Source organism: Indicator indicator, chromosome 26 (assembly GCF_027791375.1).
Source record: "Indicator indicator isolate 239-I01 chromosome 26, UM_Iind_1.1, whole genome shotgun sequence".
NCBI classification, from domain to species: domain Eukaryota; kingdom Metazoa; phylum Chordata; class Aves; order Piciformes; family Indicatoridae; genus Indicator; species Indicator indicator.
In genome coordinates, this window is record NC_072035.1 from 4,727,355 (window position 1) to 4,739,945 (window position 12,591).

General features: G+C 44.3%; 1 protein-coding gene across 1 annotated transcript in view; it reads left to right on the plus strand.

Annotated features, from left to right (window-relative positions):
* GALNT9 (polypeptide N-acetylgalactosaminyltransferase 9) overlaps window positions 1-12,591 on the plus strand; it is a 156,486-nt gene that overhangs the window by 68,906 nt on the left and 74,989 nt on the right. Inside the window, exon 6 of the mRNA XM_054392728.1 lies at window positions 8,042-8,159. Coding sequence (XP_054248703.1) covers window positions 8,042-8,159 — 118 coding nt within the window. The remainder of the gene's footprint in view (window positions 1-8,041; window positions 8,160-12,591) is intronic.

The window sequence follows — 12,591 nt, forward strand, 5'->3', positions numbered from 1 at the left end:
CTGTGTAGGCAGTCATGTCAAGTGACACCATGAAATGTCAGATCAGCTGTGGTCCAAGTAACAAAGGGGACATGGCCTTAAAGTGCAAAGGAAAGGAAAGAAATAGCAAGAGCAAGGTGTCAGATTTCTGACACAGTTTGAAGATGGTTCTGTCATTGTTTTCCCCCCATTAATGCTCTGAAATTCAGAGCAATTGATGTTCCCCGAATCAGCTTCTGCAGGCAGCCCATTTGGCATGTTTGACATTTGAGATGTGAGGTGGAGGTTTCAATGAGGGTTGCTGTTTTGACACGCTGTGTCCTGCACACAGCTTCCCATTTGTGCTGCTGAGAACCTGCTGCCCGAACCTGTCCTTATCATCTGGCAACACACTGTGTAACAAAAGATCCTATTCCAGAGGCTTTCTGAGGAGTTTGACTAGGTATTGAAACAAGCTGGGTTTGGTTTGGGGTTTTTTTTCCTGTATGCAGAAGACATTACTGGGTTTTGGGACAGGCAGGCAGGTTTGTGGTATCCTGAGCTCTGGCTCTGGCTGTCTTCCCTCACCTGCCGGGATTATGATGGACTGCTCCCTGTTTGATTTCTTGATCTGCAGCCACTAACATTAGAGTCATTAGTCAGCCTCACTCAGCCAAGCACTGCACAGCTCTCCCTGTTATCTTCCTCCAGCAGCACTGGTGCATCTCAGTGTTGCATATATTACTTCTCACTTTCATATGCCATAGCTTGGTAGAAGTAGGGATGTGTATGTGCATGCACCGAAGCAGCCGCTCCAGAAAGCACGTGTCTCACTTGGGTGTTTAAATTAACATCTGCTATGGACACAGAGGAGTGGTTTGTGCTGCCTGCCTCAGCTGGAACTCTCTGTGCCCATCTCAAGTGCAGGTCTGTCCTAGTGCTGGTGATGAAGCCGTGTTGGGTCTTTGCTGGTCTGGGAAGAAATCCATCTGTGAACCTGAGCTTAGGAAGCAGCTTGTTTGTAAAGTCTTTCAGGATAAACCATGCATTCATGTCATAATAGAACTGGTGACTGTTTATTGATTGATTGTGGCCATCTTTTCAGTTCACAGAATCATAGAACGTTAGGGGCTGAAAGGGACCTCAAGAGATCATCCAGTCCAACCTCCCTGCCAGAGCAGGATCAGGTCACACTCATCCAGGCAGGTAGTGAATATCTCCAGAGAGGGAGACCCCACAACCCCTCTAGGCACCCTGTTCCAGTGTTCTATCACCCTCACAGTGAAATAATTCTTCCTCCTGTTTCCATGGAACTTCCTATGCCTCAACTTCCACCCACTGCCCCTTGTGCTGTCATTGGGCATCACCAAGCAGAGCCTGGCTCCATCCTCTCGGCACTTGCCCTTTTTATGTATTTATAAATATGAATGAGGTCATTCCTTAGGCTCCTTTTCTCCAAGCTGAAGAGCCCCAGCTCCCTCAGTCTGTCCTCATAAGGAAGATGTTCCACTCCCTTAAACATTTTTGTGGCTCAGTTGCTGCCCCACAGGAGCCTGTAACAGAACAGTTTCTTTTTCCTCTGTCCAGGTTCTCATGGATATCCTGCCTGTTCCAAAGAACATATTTCCCTATAATATATTATTCTATACTCCAGATGTCTTGCCTTTCCTAAGCAAGCACTCTGGCTTGCTTTTCTCACATGCTATAGTCCTCCAAAGGGGTTAAAAAACCTTCCCCCCATTAAGCTTGTCAGATGTTTTTTTTTCTTCTGTAGCTCATAAGCAGCAAATCCGTCCTTGAGTTCTGTTCTCACGGCCTGGCATCTTGCAGAAGATATAAGCTTTAAGAAAAAATAAGTGCTTATGCAAGTGCCATGGGAGTTACTGCACTTATCTGTCAGGCCAGGGGTGAGATGCTGCTTAGGAACCTGAATCCAAGAAACATTGTCCTAAGAAAGGTGGAAAAATCAAAGATATGTTGTGTGATGTGGCATTTGAATCTCCTCTTTCCCCCTATCCCTGTCCATAAACATTTATGCTTATATATTGATATATAGTTATAGTTGTGTTTGGTTTTCTCTATTTGTGTCTGAATATTTGCAAGTCATTTGTCTTGCAATGAGACTGAGAGAGTTGGGGCTGTTAAGTTTGGAGAAGAGAAGGCTCTGAAGTGACCTTGTTGTGGCCTTCCAGTATCTGAAGGGGGCTACAAGAAAGCTGGGGAGGGACTTTTTAGGATATCAGGTGGTGACAAGGACTAGGGGGAATGGAATAAAGCTGGAAGTGGGGAGATTCAGGCTGGACATGAGGAAGAAGTTCTTCCCCATGAGAGTGGTGAGAGCCTGGAATGGGTTGTCCAGGGAGGTGTTTGAGGCCCCATCCCTGAAGGTGTTTAAGGCCAGGCTGGATGAGGCTCTGGCCAGCCTGCTGTAGTGTGAGGTGTCCCTGCCCATGGCAGGGGGGTTGGAACTGGATGATCCTTGTGGTCCCTTCCAACCCTGACTGATTCTATGATTCTACGTTGTATGCTCTGAAGCCTGTTTCAAATGTGACCTGATTGCATGTATGCCATGACCTTAAGGCAGGAGGGGAAAGATGCATAAGGGAGCTGAAGCCTTGCTGCATCACATGCAGTGTGTCAGTCTAGTGCTCACCCCTTTCTCCTTCACTTGTTCTTGACAAAGCCCTCAGGCAGCGTCCTTCAGCTGTCTGTCCAGGGGATGAGGGGGATGCACCTGGCTGGAGAAATGGGCAAGGGCTCCTGCTGCAGTTTTCTGACAGAGTGGAGCTCCTGGAGTTCTCACTAAGACAAAATAGTCATGACTCAGACCTACAGCAGCTGGTTTTCATTTCCCAGTGTCACACAGTATATCAGAGGTTGGAAGGGACCTCAAGAGATCATCAGGTCCACCCCCATTGCCAGAGCAGGATGACTTAGGGGAGTCTACACAGGAATGCATCCAGGTGGGTTTGGAAAGTCTCCAGAGAAGGAAACTCCACAACCTCCCTAATTTCTGTTTCTGGTACCCCATCCCATATCAGGCACTGCCCTCTTCCATACAGAGCCTCTCCTCTCTCCTAGCCACCTGCACTCTACCTGCTGCAGCAGCAGGCAGGCAGGCAGGGAGGGTGGGAGGGAGTGCTCACCACCATCAAGCACTGCTCTCTCTGCTTCCTCCCTTTCCCCAGGGTGTTACCCAGAGAAATGCCTCTCTCATCTCTCCCTTGCTACAGCCATGCCATCAGATAATTTCCAGAAACTGACCATGCTGGATCTTTCTCCAGTGCAGAATCAATGCTATTCTATGCTGCACTTTAAGATTGTAGTTGCAAAAAAAAAAAAAAAAAAAAAAAAAAAAAAAAAAATTTTGCTGTGTTTCCCACATTACCATTTGAGTGCTGCTGTTGATGATAATGAATGCTTAGAACATCCTCAGCTGTGTTAAAGACTATTCCACAAATAATTAAGTTTGCCAACACCTTTGAGGCGTTGGCAAAAAATAATACACCTTTGACTGCTGTCTTGTGACACCTTCCTTCTTCAAATGCCAATGTTGTACTAGAGAATGCATGACTGAGAGAAAAAGCTCCTTTTATATGAAGGTGTGGTTTAGGTTATGTTGTATTCTGAAGCTGTGGAATGCTAAGAGCATGCATTTCCTCATTTGCTGCCCCTTGCTTTTGCTCATCTACCTGTTTCTGACTTTAAAGGGAAGTCTTTGCTTCACTGCTCTAAAGTAGCAGCTATAGTGGAGTTTTTCAGGTACTGGAAGAACCCAGTGATGACAGCCAGGAGGGGACCTCATGCTTTTTGGTGACCAGTTTGGGGTTTTTTTAAGTGTTTGCAATATATCAGTGTAACACTGTAGTCCAGAACAAAGTCATCCACCTATATGCTTAAAGCATAAAGCATAAAGAAGTGAATCTGAGGCTTCCATGCTGCTGAAGCAGTCCTCAGACTTTTACCCCATATTATTATGTGTGCTTCACAGATGGTGAAACAGAGGCAGAGGGAGGTGACTCACTGAAGACCAGATGAATGACAGAGCTGGGAATAGAGTCAGGGTCCCTCAACTCACAGCACTGTTACCAGCTCACTGGGCTGTGCAATTGTATTACACTTAGTTTACAGTTGGGTCAGTCAAAGCACAGAGAAGTTAAGGGCTTGGGCTTGATGAGGACTGAATGCCCAAAACCTGATGGAAGTGTTGAACATGCAGTGTGCAGAATCTTCAACGCTGTGCACCACAGGCAAGTTCTTCCATCACGTCTGCATGCAGCCAGAGCAGAGCCACAGGCTTCACAGGTCAGCTTCTGGGGTTGCAGCCCAGGTGCTGTGCAGAAGAGCAGTGAATCTGCAGGCAGCCAGATTCAGGTAGAGAAAGGCACTGACAGAGGTGATTTTTGGCTGGCTTCCTTCTGCCAGTGCACTCCTGTTGTTGCTCATTCCTGAAAAGAGGGAATTTTTCTGAACAAGCCATGAGGGCTTGTGAAGTCTGCATTTGAATATATCTAATGAGAAGAAATAAAAACTAGGAGAGAGAGAGGGAGTTGGAAAAGGCAGTCCTCAGCAGCATTCATTTGTGAGTGATGATTATGTAGTTGCATCTAAAATGTATTTCCCACCCCATTCAATTAACAAGTCAGTGTTTTAATAGACAGAGCTGACAGCTGCAAAAATCCATCCCCCAGAGAGAGAGATTCCAGCACCTGAGAGCAGTCTGCAAAGCCTACTGGTACCATTGCTCATTAGGAAGGAAAGGGAAATGTCCTCATGGGAGCATCCTACTGCTGTAAGGAGCTGCCTACAGAGGATTTTTTTGTAGGGCTGGAAAGAGAATGAGTCTAAACCCAAAGCAGCAGCTTGCTTTTGCAGTCATGCTATAGCCTTCATCCAGTGAAGCCTGCATTTAGCTTTAAATAGATAAAAAGGGAAATGAAGAAATTGGAGTGTTTTTCTACCCCCACATCTCCTACCCCTTTTTATCACAGTTAACACTTAAGAAATACCTAAATATTCTCTCAATGGCTTCTTTCATTTCAGAGCTATTGAATTCTCTTTCCTTGGTCATACTCTTTTTATTTCAGTTTCTAGACCAAACTTATTCATTGGTAGATTAATATCTGATTTTCAGTGATCCAGGATGGGACAGTTGGAATATAAGTAGCAGGTCTACAGGAGACCTCTCAACCTTTTTAGGGAAGTCTGTCTCCAAGCATGGCTGTAGGACCTATAAGCAGGAAAGATGCATTTTACCAAATCACTTGAATTTATGGATGTCATCCACCTTGCCAAGGTCCTGGTGTATAAGTAGAAGCCTCAGCACAAGGTGGATGTGTCCAGCCAGGAGTACCCAGGACCATGAGTGATTTTCATAGAACACTTCTAACTGGAGGCTGACTCAAGAGAAAGACTTCACCACCAAATATCTTTCACAGTCAACAAGGGCACTGTGGGGTAGAAGAGGGATCCAAGTATTGAGGATGCTGCAGTTTCTTTGTAGAGTTTGAGACATCTAGCCTCGGTTTCCTCTGGCCTGTCTGACTGAATGAGTGCAGGGATCTGTCTGCACCAGAGTCACCTGAGAAAGCCTTTGGAACCACCATTGAACCTTGTCCTCCCAGCTCATGATCCAGGGCATGCATCTCACTCTGTAAGGCTGGAACATGAGAGTTAATCAAGCTATTTCAGCTTCTGTGTCAGAAACAGTGATGATCAAATGTGTTTCTATCAACAGATGCCTTTTTCAATCATGCAGAGAAAACATGAGAGGGATAGTGTGCACTGCAATAATGATCTGAGAAGCTTGCAGTGGCTTTCAAACTGAGAAAAAGTGCAAGGGAGAGATGCTGGAGCAGTACCAGTAATGTGAGTGCTACAGCAGAGTCCATTACAGATAGAAACAGCAGCACTTCAGCAAATGAACCTTTGCAGGGGTACCAAGCAGTTCATGGCATTGCTGTGCTGTGCTCTGTAATGTCAGGATATGCATCAGACCTAGGAGCAGAGAGTTGTTTTATGTCCCCACATCTTTACCACTTGTTTTTGAAGCCTTTTGAACCTTCTCCTGTAGAAATGGAAAACTGCTGGTGGGAAAAATGAGCAGATGTGATGACACCTGCTGCTACCAGTGGGTTCTACCAATACATGGGCTAAAAAAATGCATTCAGGGCAGTTTTCCACTTGTGTGTGAAACTGTCTCAGGTGTATGCATCTCAGCTGTCACAGGCAAATACCTTGTGAATAGCTTTCTCTACAAGAAGCAGGCAGGTATCTGGGACAAGACTTTTCCTAGTGACAGTAGAAAATCAGTGCATTACAAAGTAAACTTCTTAAAATGGGTTTTAGCTATTTCCCATCATGTTGGTTTCTATAGGGCATTTCCATGGTGTATCTCTATATATACATATAAATGCAGGCCATAGATAAAGCATTCTCTGTTCTACCAGAAACCAGAAAATTGGCATGAACCAGAATTTTCCTGATGCATTTCTACAATAGCCCTGTTAGGAAATATATTGTATCTGCCAGATGGTCCAAAATTGCTTCCCTTTCCGTGGAAAAGGGACCACAACTCATTCTTCTAGGTCAGCTCCAAAAGTGTTGAGTTTCTCAAATTGTTTTCCTGTTTGCCTGATTCAGCAGTCTGGTCTGTAAGGATTGCAATAAGTTGGGCATTCTGTCCCTGGGGCCTGGGCACATAGAATCATGGAATGCTAGGGGTTGGAAGGGACCTTCAGAGATCATCAAACCCAACAACCCCTGCAAAGCAGGGCCACTTAGGGCAGGTCACAGAGGAATGTGTCCAGGTGGGCTTTGAAGATCTCTGGGGAAGGAGAATCTGCAACCCCCCTGGGCAGCCTGTTCCAGTGCTCTGTCTCCCCCACCTTAAAAAAAGTTTTTTCTCATGCTGAGATGGAATTTCCTGTGATTGAATTTGTGCCCATTGCCCCTCATCCTGCCTCTGGGTATCACTACCAAGAGACTGGCTCCATTCTCCTGCCAGCCACATCCTGGAGATCAGACTACAGGATGACTACCCCAATCTTGCAGCTGGCACTTGCAACCCTCAGCTGAACTGCAAGTCAGAGTTTGTTTTCCACCTTAGGGTTAGTCAAGTTTACATTTGAAAGTTGTTGGCTACAGTAGCAAAACCTAGCTCCTACCTTGAATTTTAACAAGGCAGGGGATGTGCCCAGTGCACAGATGCAGGGAAAGTGGGGACAAACGAAAGCAGCAAATGTCACTAGTTTGTATTGCATTGCAATAATCAGCATGTCCATACGGTGAATCATCTCAAAATTTGTGGTCATGTCATGCTGCCCAGTGACAGCTTTCAGATTGCTTTGTAAAGGAGAGCAGAAGCATAGCTTTACATGGAAAGAAACTGATGCACAGAGAAGGGAAATGATTTCTCTGAAATCATCAAGTTGGTCAGTGGTAGATCTGAGGGCAGAGTCTCTTCACCTGAAAAATTTTTCTTTTTTAAGTCTGACCTCAGCAAACATAGAAGTGGTAATCATGGAACCCCTGCACAAAGGCTGAAATTTATCTGCCAGAACTGACTTCAGGAAGTCACTTACCAAACTTCTCACCATTATTGATCCATGGCACTTGACATGCACTTATTTTTAACACATGGGTAAGGGGAGCCCTTGATTCTGACAAAGCTTATAGGGTATTTTTCTGTATTAATCTTCAGCTGAAATGTTGTCTAGTTCTTGTGCTAGTCTGTATGGTGGTGAACTTGAGATCAGAACAAACTTGAGATCCAGTGCAGAGTTTGTGTCTATGAAACAAAGGAAGAAGAGCCTGCATGGAGTCCTTGGCTTCACATCTTCTGTCTGTCTCACAGACAGCTGGTCCAAGTGCGTCTGGCAGTGTGCTAAGTTATTTGGGTGGCTCTGGCCCTCTGTCCAGAGGGGGATGAAGTGCAATGTGATTGCATGCTAATACATAAATTTCAAGTGTCAAGTTGAAGACTAAGAACAAGTGTGTAAATTGATGAAGTGATTTCTGTAGTAGCCAGTGAATGACTTTTTTGTTTTGTTTTGTTTTTTTTCTCTTTAATCTCTCCATGCAGGACACCAGCTATGATTGGATGCTCATTCGTAGTGGACAGAGAGTATTTTGGTGAGATTGGCTTGCTTGACCCTGGTATGGAGGTCTATGGAGGAGAAAACATTGAATTAGGCATGAGGGTGAGTAACAAAAGGAAAGACTTTGTGCCATGTCCATTTGCAAAGAAAGGCTGGGAGCCTGGGGCCTAAATGACCTGCTGCCTGACTGATAGGCAATTACTCTGAAGTAATTGATAGTGCAACACTATCTGGAGCTGACAGTCCCAGGAAATGAATGTTCCTGGCCTTACCAGCCTTGAGAGAACTGATAACAATCAGAAATATGGTTTATTGGTTCATTCTGTCAGTGTCTGAATCCAGTGAGATAGATTTTGCCTTTCCCAGTGGCTCTGCTTGTGCAAACAGCTACACTTACCTCTTCGAGTGCACCTAGATGGTGCTTGTGTGTTTCTGGTCTAGCAGAGGCAATAGCAACAAAAAACTATGGCCAGGTCGGTAGAAGTTGGTTGCAATGTTCTACATACCACACATGGTGAATGCTGTGATATTTAAAGGGTCTCCCTTATAGAAAAAGAACTACAGGGTACAGGTATTCCATCCTGTTGGATAGGACAGTGCAAAGTGATGATTTCAGGACAGGGTCAGTCCACCCTGCTCTTCTGGACCTGTAGGAGGCTTGATATTCGTGATCCTTTAACCCTTGTTTTCAAGGTGGTGCTCGACAACAAGTCCTCCTGAAGTCCAAGGAACATGTCTTTGCTTAGCAGGTGAAAATTGGGCCACTTCATGTTGCATGAACACAGTTTCCTCATTATTAAGTTGACTGTTTAATTACTTTCCCCTCACTCTTTCTCCCTGCTTCACAGTAACACGTCCCTGGTGCACGTAATGTGCTCATTAAAGCATACATTCTGCTCATGGGGAAACACTGAACATCAAATGAGTCCATTCTTTATCTGACTCCTTTTCTGAAATGGCTACAAACTCCTTCACACCAGTGGGCTGAGGAAGAAAGTCATTGCAGCAAGAGTTTATTTTCACATATGGGTGTGTATTTATTTTCCCAGCATCACAAGAGGGAATAGGGTTTGTAATGGGACTGTGTGAATACGCTGCTTATACTTTAAGGTTCAGAATTCACATAGGGGACAGGAAAACTGCTACCACAAATCATCCAATTTTCCTTAAGAGGGTCAGGCTATTACCAGGATTGTGGTGAGCTTTCTTTTATCATTGTGCAGGGCTTTGAGCTGTTTGAAACTTTTTCCACATGGCTGCTCCCAGAATAGATTGAACACTCTGGCAAAGCTCTGGTGTAGCTGAGGAATAAGCCTCCTAAGAAATTTGAAAGCTGTCGTTCTTCCTCAGGCGAGAACTTGCTGAGAACCATGAAGGTTCCTGGTAAACAGAGGCAAAGGTTTTAACAGGATTATGAAATGCTACTTGCTGGAACAGACAAAGATTGGAAGCAAGTGAGGACAGGTTTTCCTGGGGTGGGGAACTTGTTAAAATCTGCAGAAAGCTAAGATCTAAAATCCAGCTCTCGTTCTTTGGGTTGGGTTGGGGATTTCTTTTTCTTGTTTGGGTTTTGGTGGTTTTTTTTTTTTTTGTGCTCTATAAATAACTAATGTTGAAAAAGGCTGTGTGGAAGTACAGCAGTCTGAGCAAGTTCATTCTGAAACAAGCTCTTTGTCCATAGTATGGATCTGTCAGTCTGTGTTTCCAGCCTGGATCTAGCATGGTAAGGAACATATAATATCTGCCTCCAAATTTGCAAGTCCAACATGTGATCCCCTCCTGTGTGTCTTTCGGAGCTGTCTCAGAAACTAGAGGCAGGAAAATGTAGAGGAACTTTCTCCTTTCCCTCCAGGATATTTATAAAATCTCTGTGAATTTGCAAAGGTGGTTTATGGTTTTGTTTTGGTTTGTTTTTTTTTTTTCCTTAAACTTCAGTTACAGAAAGTAAGTTGCAAACTATCATTCCTTTCCCAAGTTCTGGTGCACTGGTACCCATGCAGGGCTAGCTAGCATGTCCCCTACACCTGCACAAAGGGATGCTGTTGCCCACGTGTGACCTGGCTTCTGTGGGTCAATGAAAGACAGAAAAAGGAAGCGATACATGAAGGAATGAGTAAAGAGCAAGGAAAAATGTAACAATAAATAATAAAAAGGTGGGGAAGTGGTGGCAGGCTTCTGGCTGAAAACTGTCCTTATTTAAAATAGCTGTAACCATAATCCTTTAAACTTTTTAGCCAACTATTATTATGTTACTGTTAAAAGAAAAGGGATTAGGCTTGGAGTGTCTGAATTAGATTACACTGCCTCTAATGAACTCTCATTTAAATTGTTTTAATAAAGGGAAATGAGGATAGTCAGTGAAACTAATGAGCTGATTTGGGAAGAATCTGTTTGATAACCCAGCTAATCCCCATTAAATCTATCCTTTATTAAAAAATCATAATCTTGGGTATTCCACTATTAGCTTTTCCCTTTTCTAAATACCATAGCTGGAAATATTTAAATTATTAACCTAAGTAATTTTCTGTAGTGAGTATGCAGTGCATAAACTGATCAGGGCTACGACATCTGTCAAAAATATTTAGAGCTCTGCAGTTGTTTCTTTAACTCATATTGTCTGTGTACACTTCATCTTGGTTAGAGCTGCAACATTCTCCTAATGGGGTAGGTTTGCAGTGAAGCCAATGTGTGTTTGCCAAGCTGGGGAGATTCTGGTTTCATTGAGAAGAAAGCACCAGCTGTTCTGGGAAATAAAAGTGAGATGGGCATGATTGCAGGCTTGTAATAGTAGGAAAATAGATGGACACTTATATAATGTCATCTTGTACTGCATTTTTCAAAGATGACAGTTTGACCACAAGATGGATAAAGAGAGGACTGAATTCTGTTATGGACAAATGGTGCTATTGGCTGAGTGGTCACCAGCCAGCTACTGAGGGGAATCATCTGTGAGTAACTAAACTTCTGGGTCTGGCCAGAAGTTTACAAAGTCGAGTTGTGGCTGACTCCTGAGTGGGTGAGGTGCCTTTCACAAGCACACAGCTTGGCTTGGTAGCTGCACTCAGGCAAGTACCACACTGCTGCTCTCCCTCCTTGAATGCACATGGATGCAGAGAACAGCATCACAGTGTATCAGAGGTTGGAAGGGATCTCAAGAGACCATCGGATCCAACCCCCTTGTCAGAGCAGGATCACTTAGGGTAGTCTGCACAGGAATGCATCCAGGTGGTGTTTGAAAGTCTCCAGAGAAAGATACTCCACAACCCCCCTGGGGAGCCAGTTCCAGTGCTCTGTCATCCTCACTGTAAAGAAGTTTCTCCTCATGTTGAGGTGAAGTCTTCTATGTTCAAGTTTGAACCCATTGTTCATTGTCTGATCACTGTGAACCACCCAAAAGAGCCTGGCCCCCTCCACTTGACATCCACCCCTCACATATTTATAGACATTGATCAGATCCCCTCTCAGTCTTCTCTTCTCAAGACTAAACAGCCCCAGGGCTCTCAGTCTCTCTTCATAGGGGAGATGCTCAAGTCCCTTCATCATCCTCCTGGCTCTCTGTTGGATTCTCTCCAGCAGATCTCTGTCTCTCTTGAACTGGGGAGCCCCAAACTGGACCCACTATTGAAGGTGTGGTCTCAGCAGGGCAGAGTAGAGAGGTAGAAGAACTTCCCTAGCCCTGCTGGACACACCTTTCTTGATGCATCCCAGGATCCCGCTGGCTCTCTTGGCCACAAGAGCACATTTTTGTTTAGTAAAAAGCCCTATTTTTATTTCAGCTGTAGTTCAGCCGTCCTTTTCCAGACCTGGAGGCAGAGAGAAAGAAAAATAATGGCCCTTTCTCCTGCAGCAATGTTGTGGTTGTGTGTGTACCTGAAGACACCCTCAGCCTGGGGTAGATCATGTTCATCTTTGCTACTCATGGACATCAAATGGTCTCTCTGACCTGTCATAGAGAGAGATGTCCCAACAGTAAAAGAAAGTCAAGCAGTTCTTGAATGGTGAGGAAGACAAGGACCTCTTTAAGTGAAGGTCCCAAATTATGACCTTGTAAGAAACTGCATGGTTTGCAAATCCCTTGTAAGTTCCCTTCCTAGTGGGAGCTACAGACACAGTTAATTGTTTAGAAAGGGATCATATAAACATTAAAAGCCTGTTTTATGATTTGGCCTAATACAGGCAGTTTATGATGCATCTTTTTATAGCAAGTCATCAATCATTGCACTAAGGATGTCCTGGTGCTCCAGTGATAAGGTAAATGAATTGCTGTCCTTTTTATTTTGCACCCATCAGCTGTAATGGTGGCTGGGAAGAGCTCAGACATTCATTTTAAAGTATGCTCTAGTACAAATTAAATCCTGCTTCCACTGTTAAGAATCCAAACAAATGAAATAAAAAATATGTTGCTGTATTGACAGCTGAAGATAAAACTGCCTCTTTTAAGGCCAGCACCATCAGGCCATGCTACTTTATTCTCAATACCACTCTGACATACTCCAAAGGAGGGACTCTCCATCAGCTGCTGCAATTCTTTGAG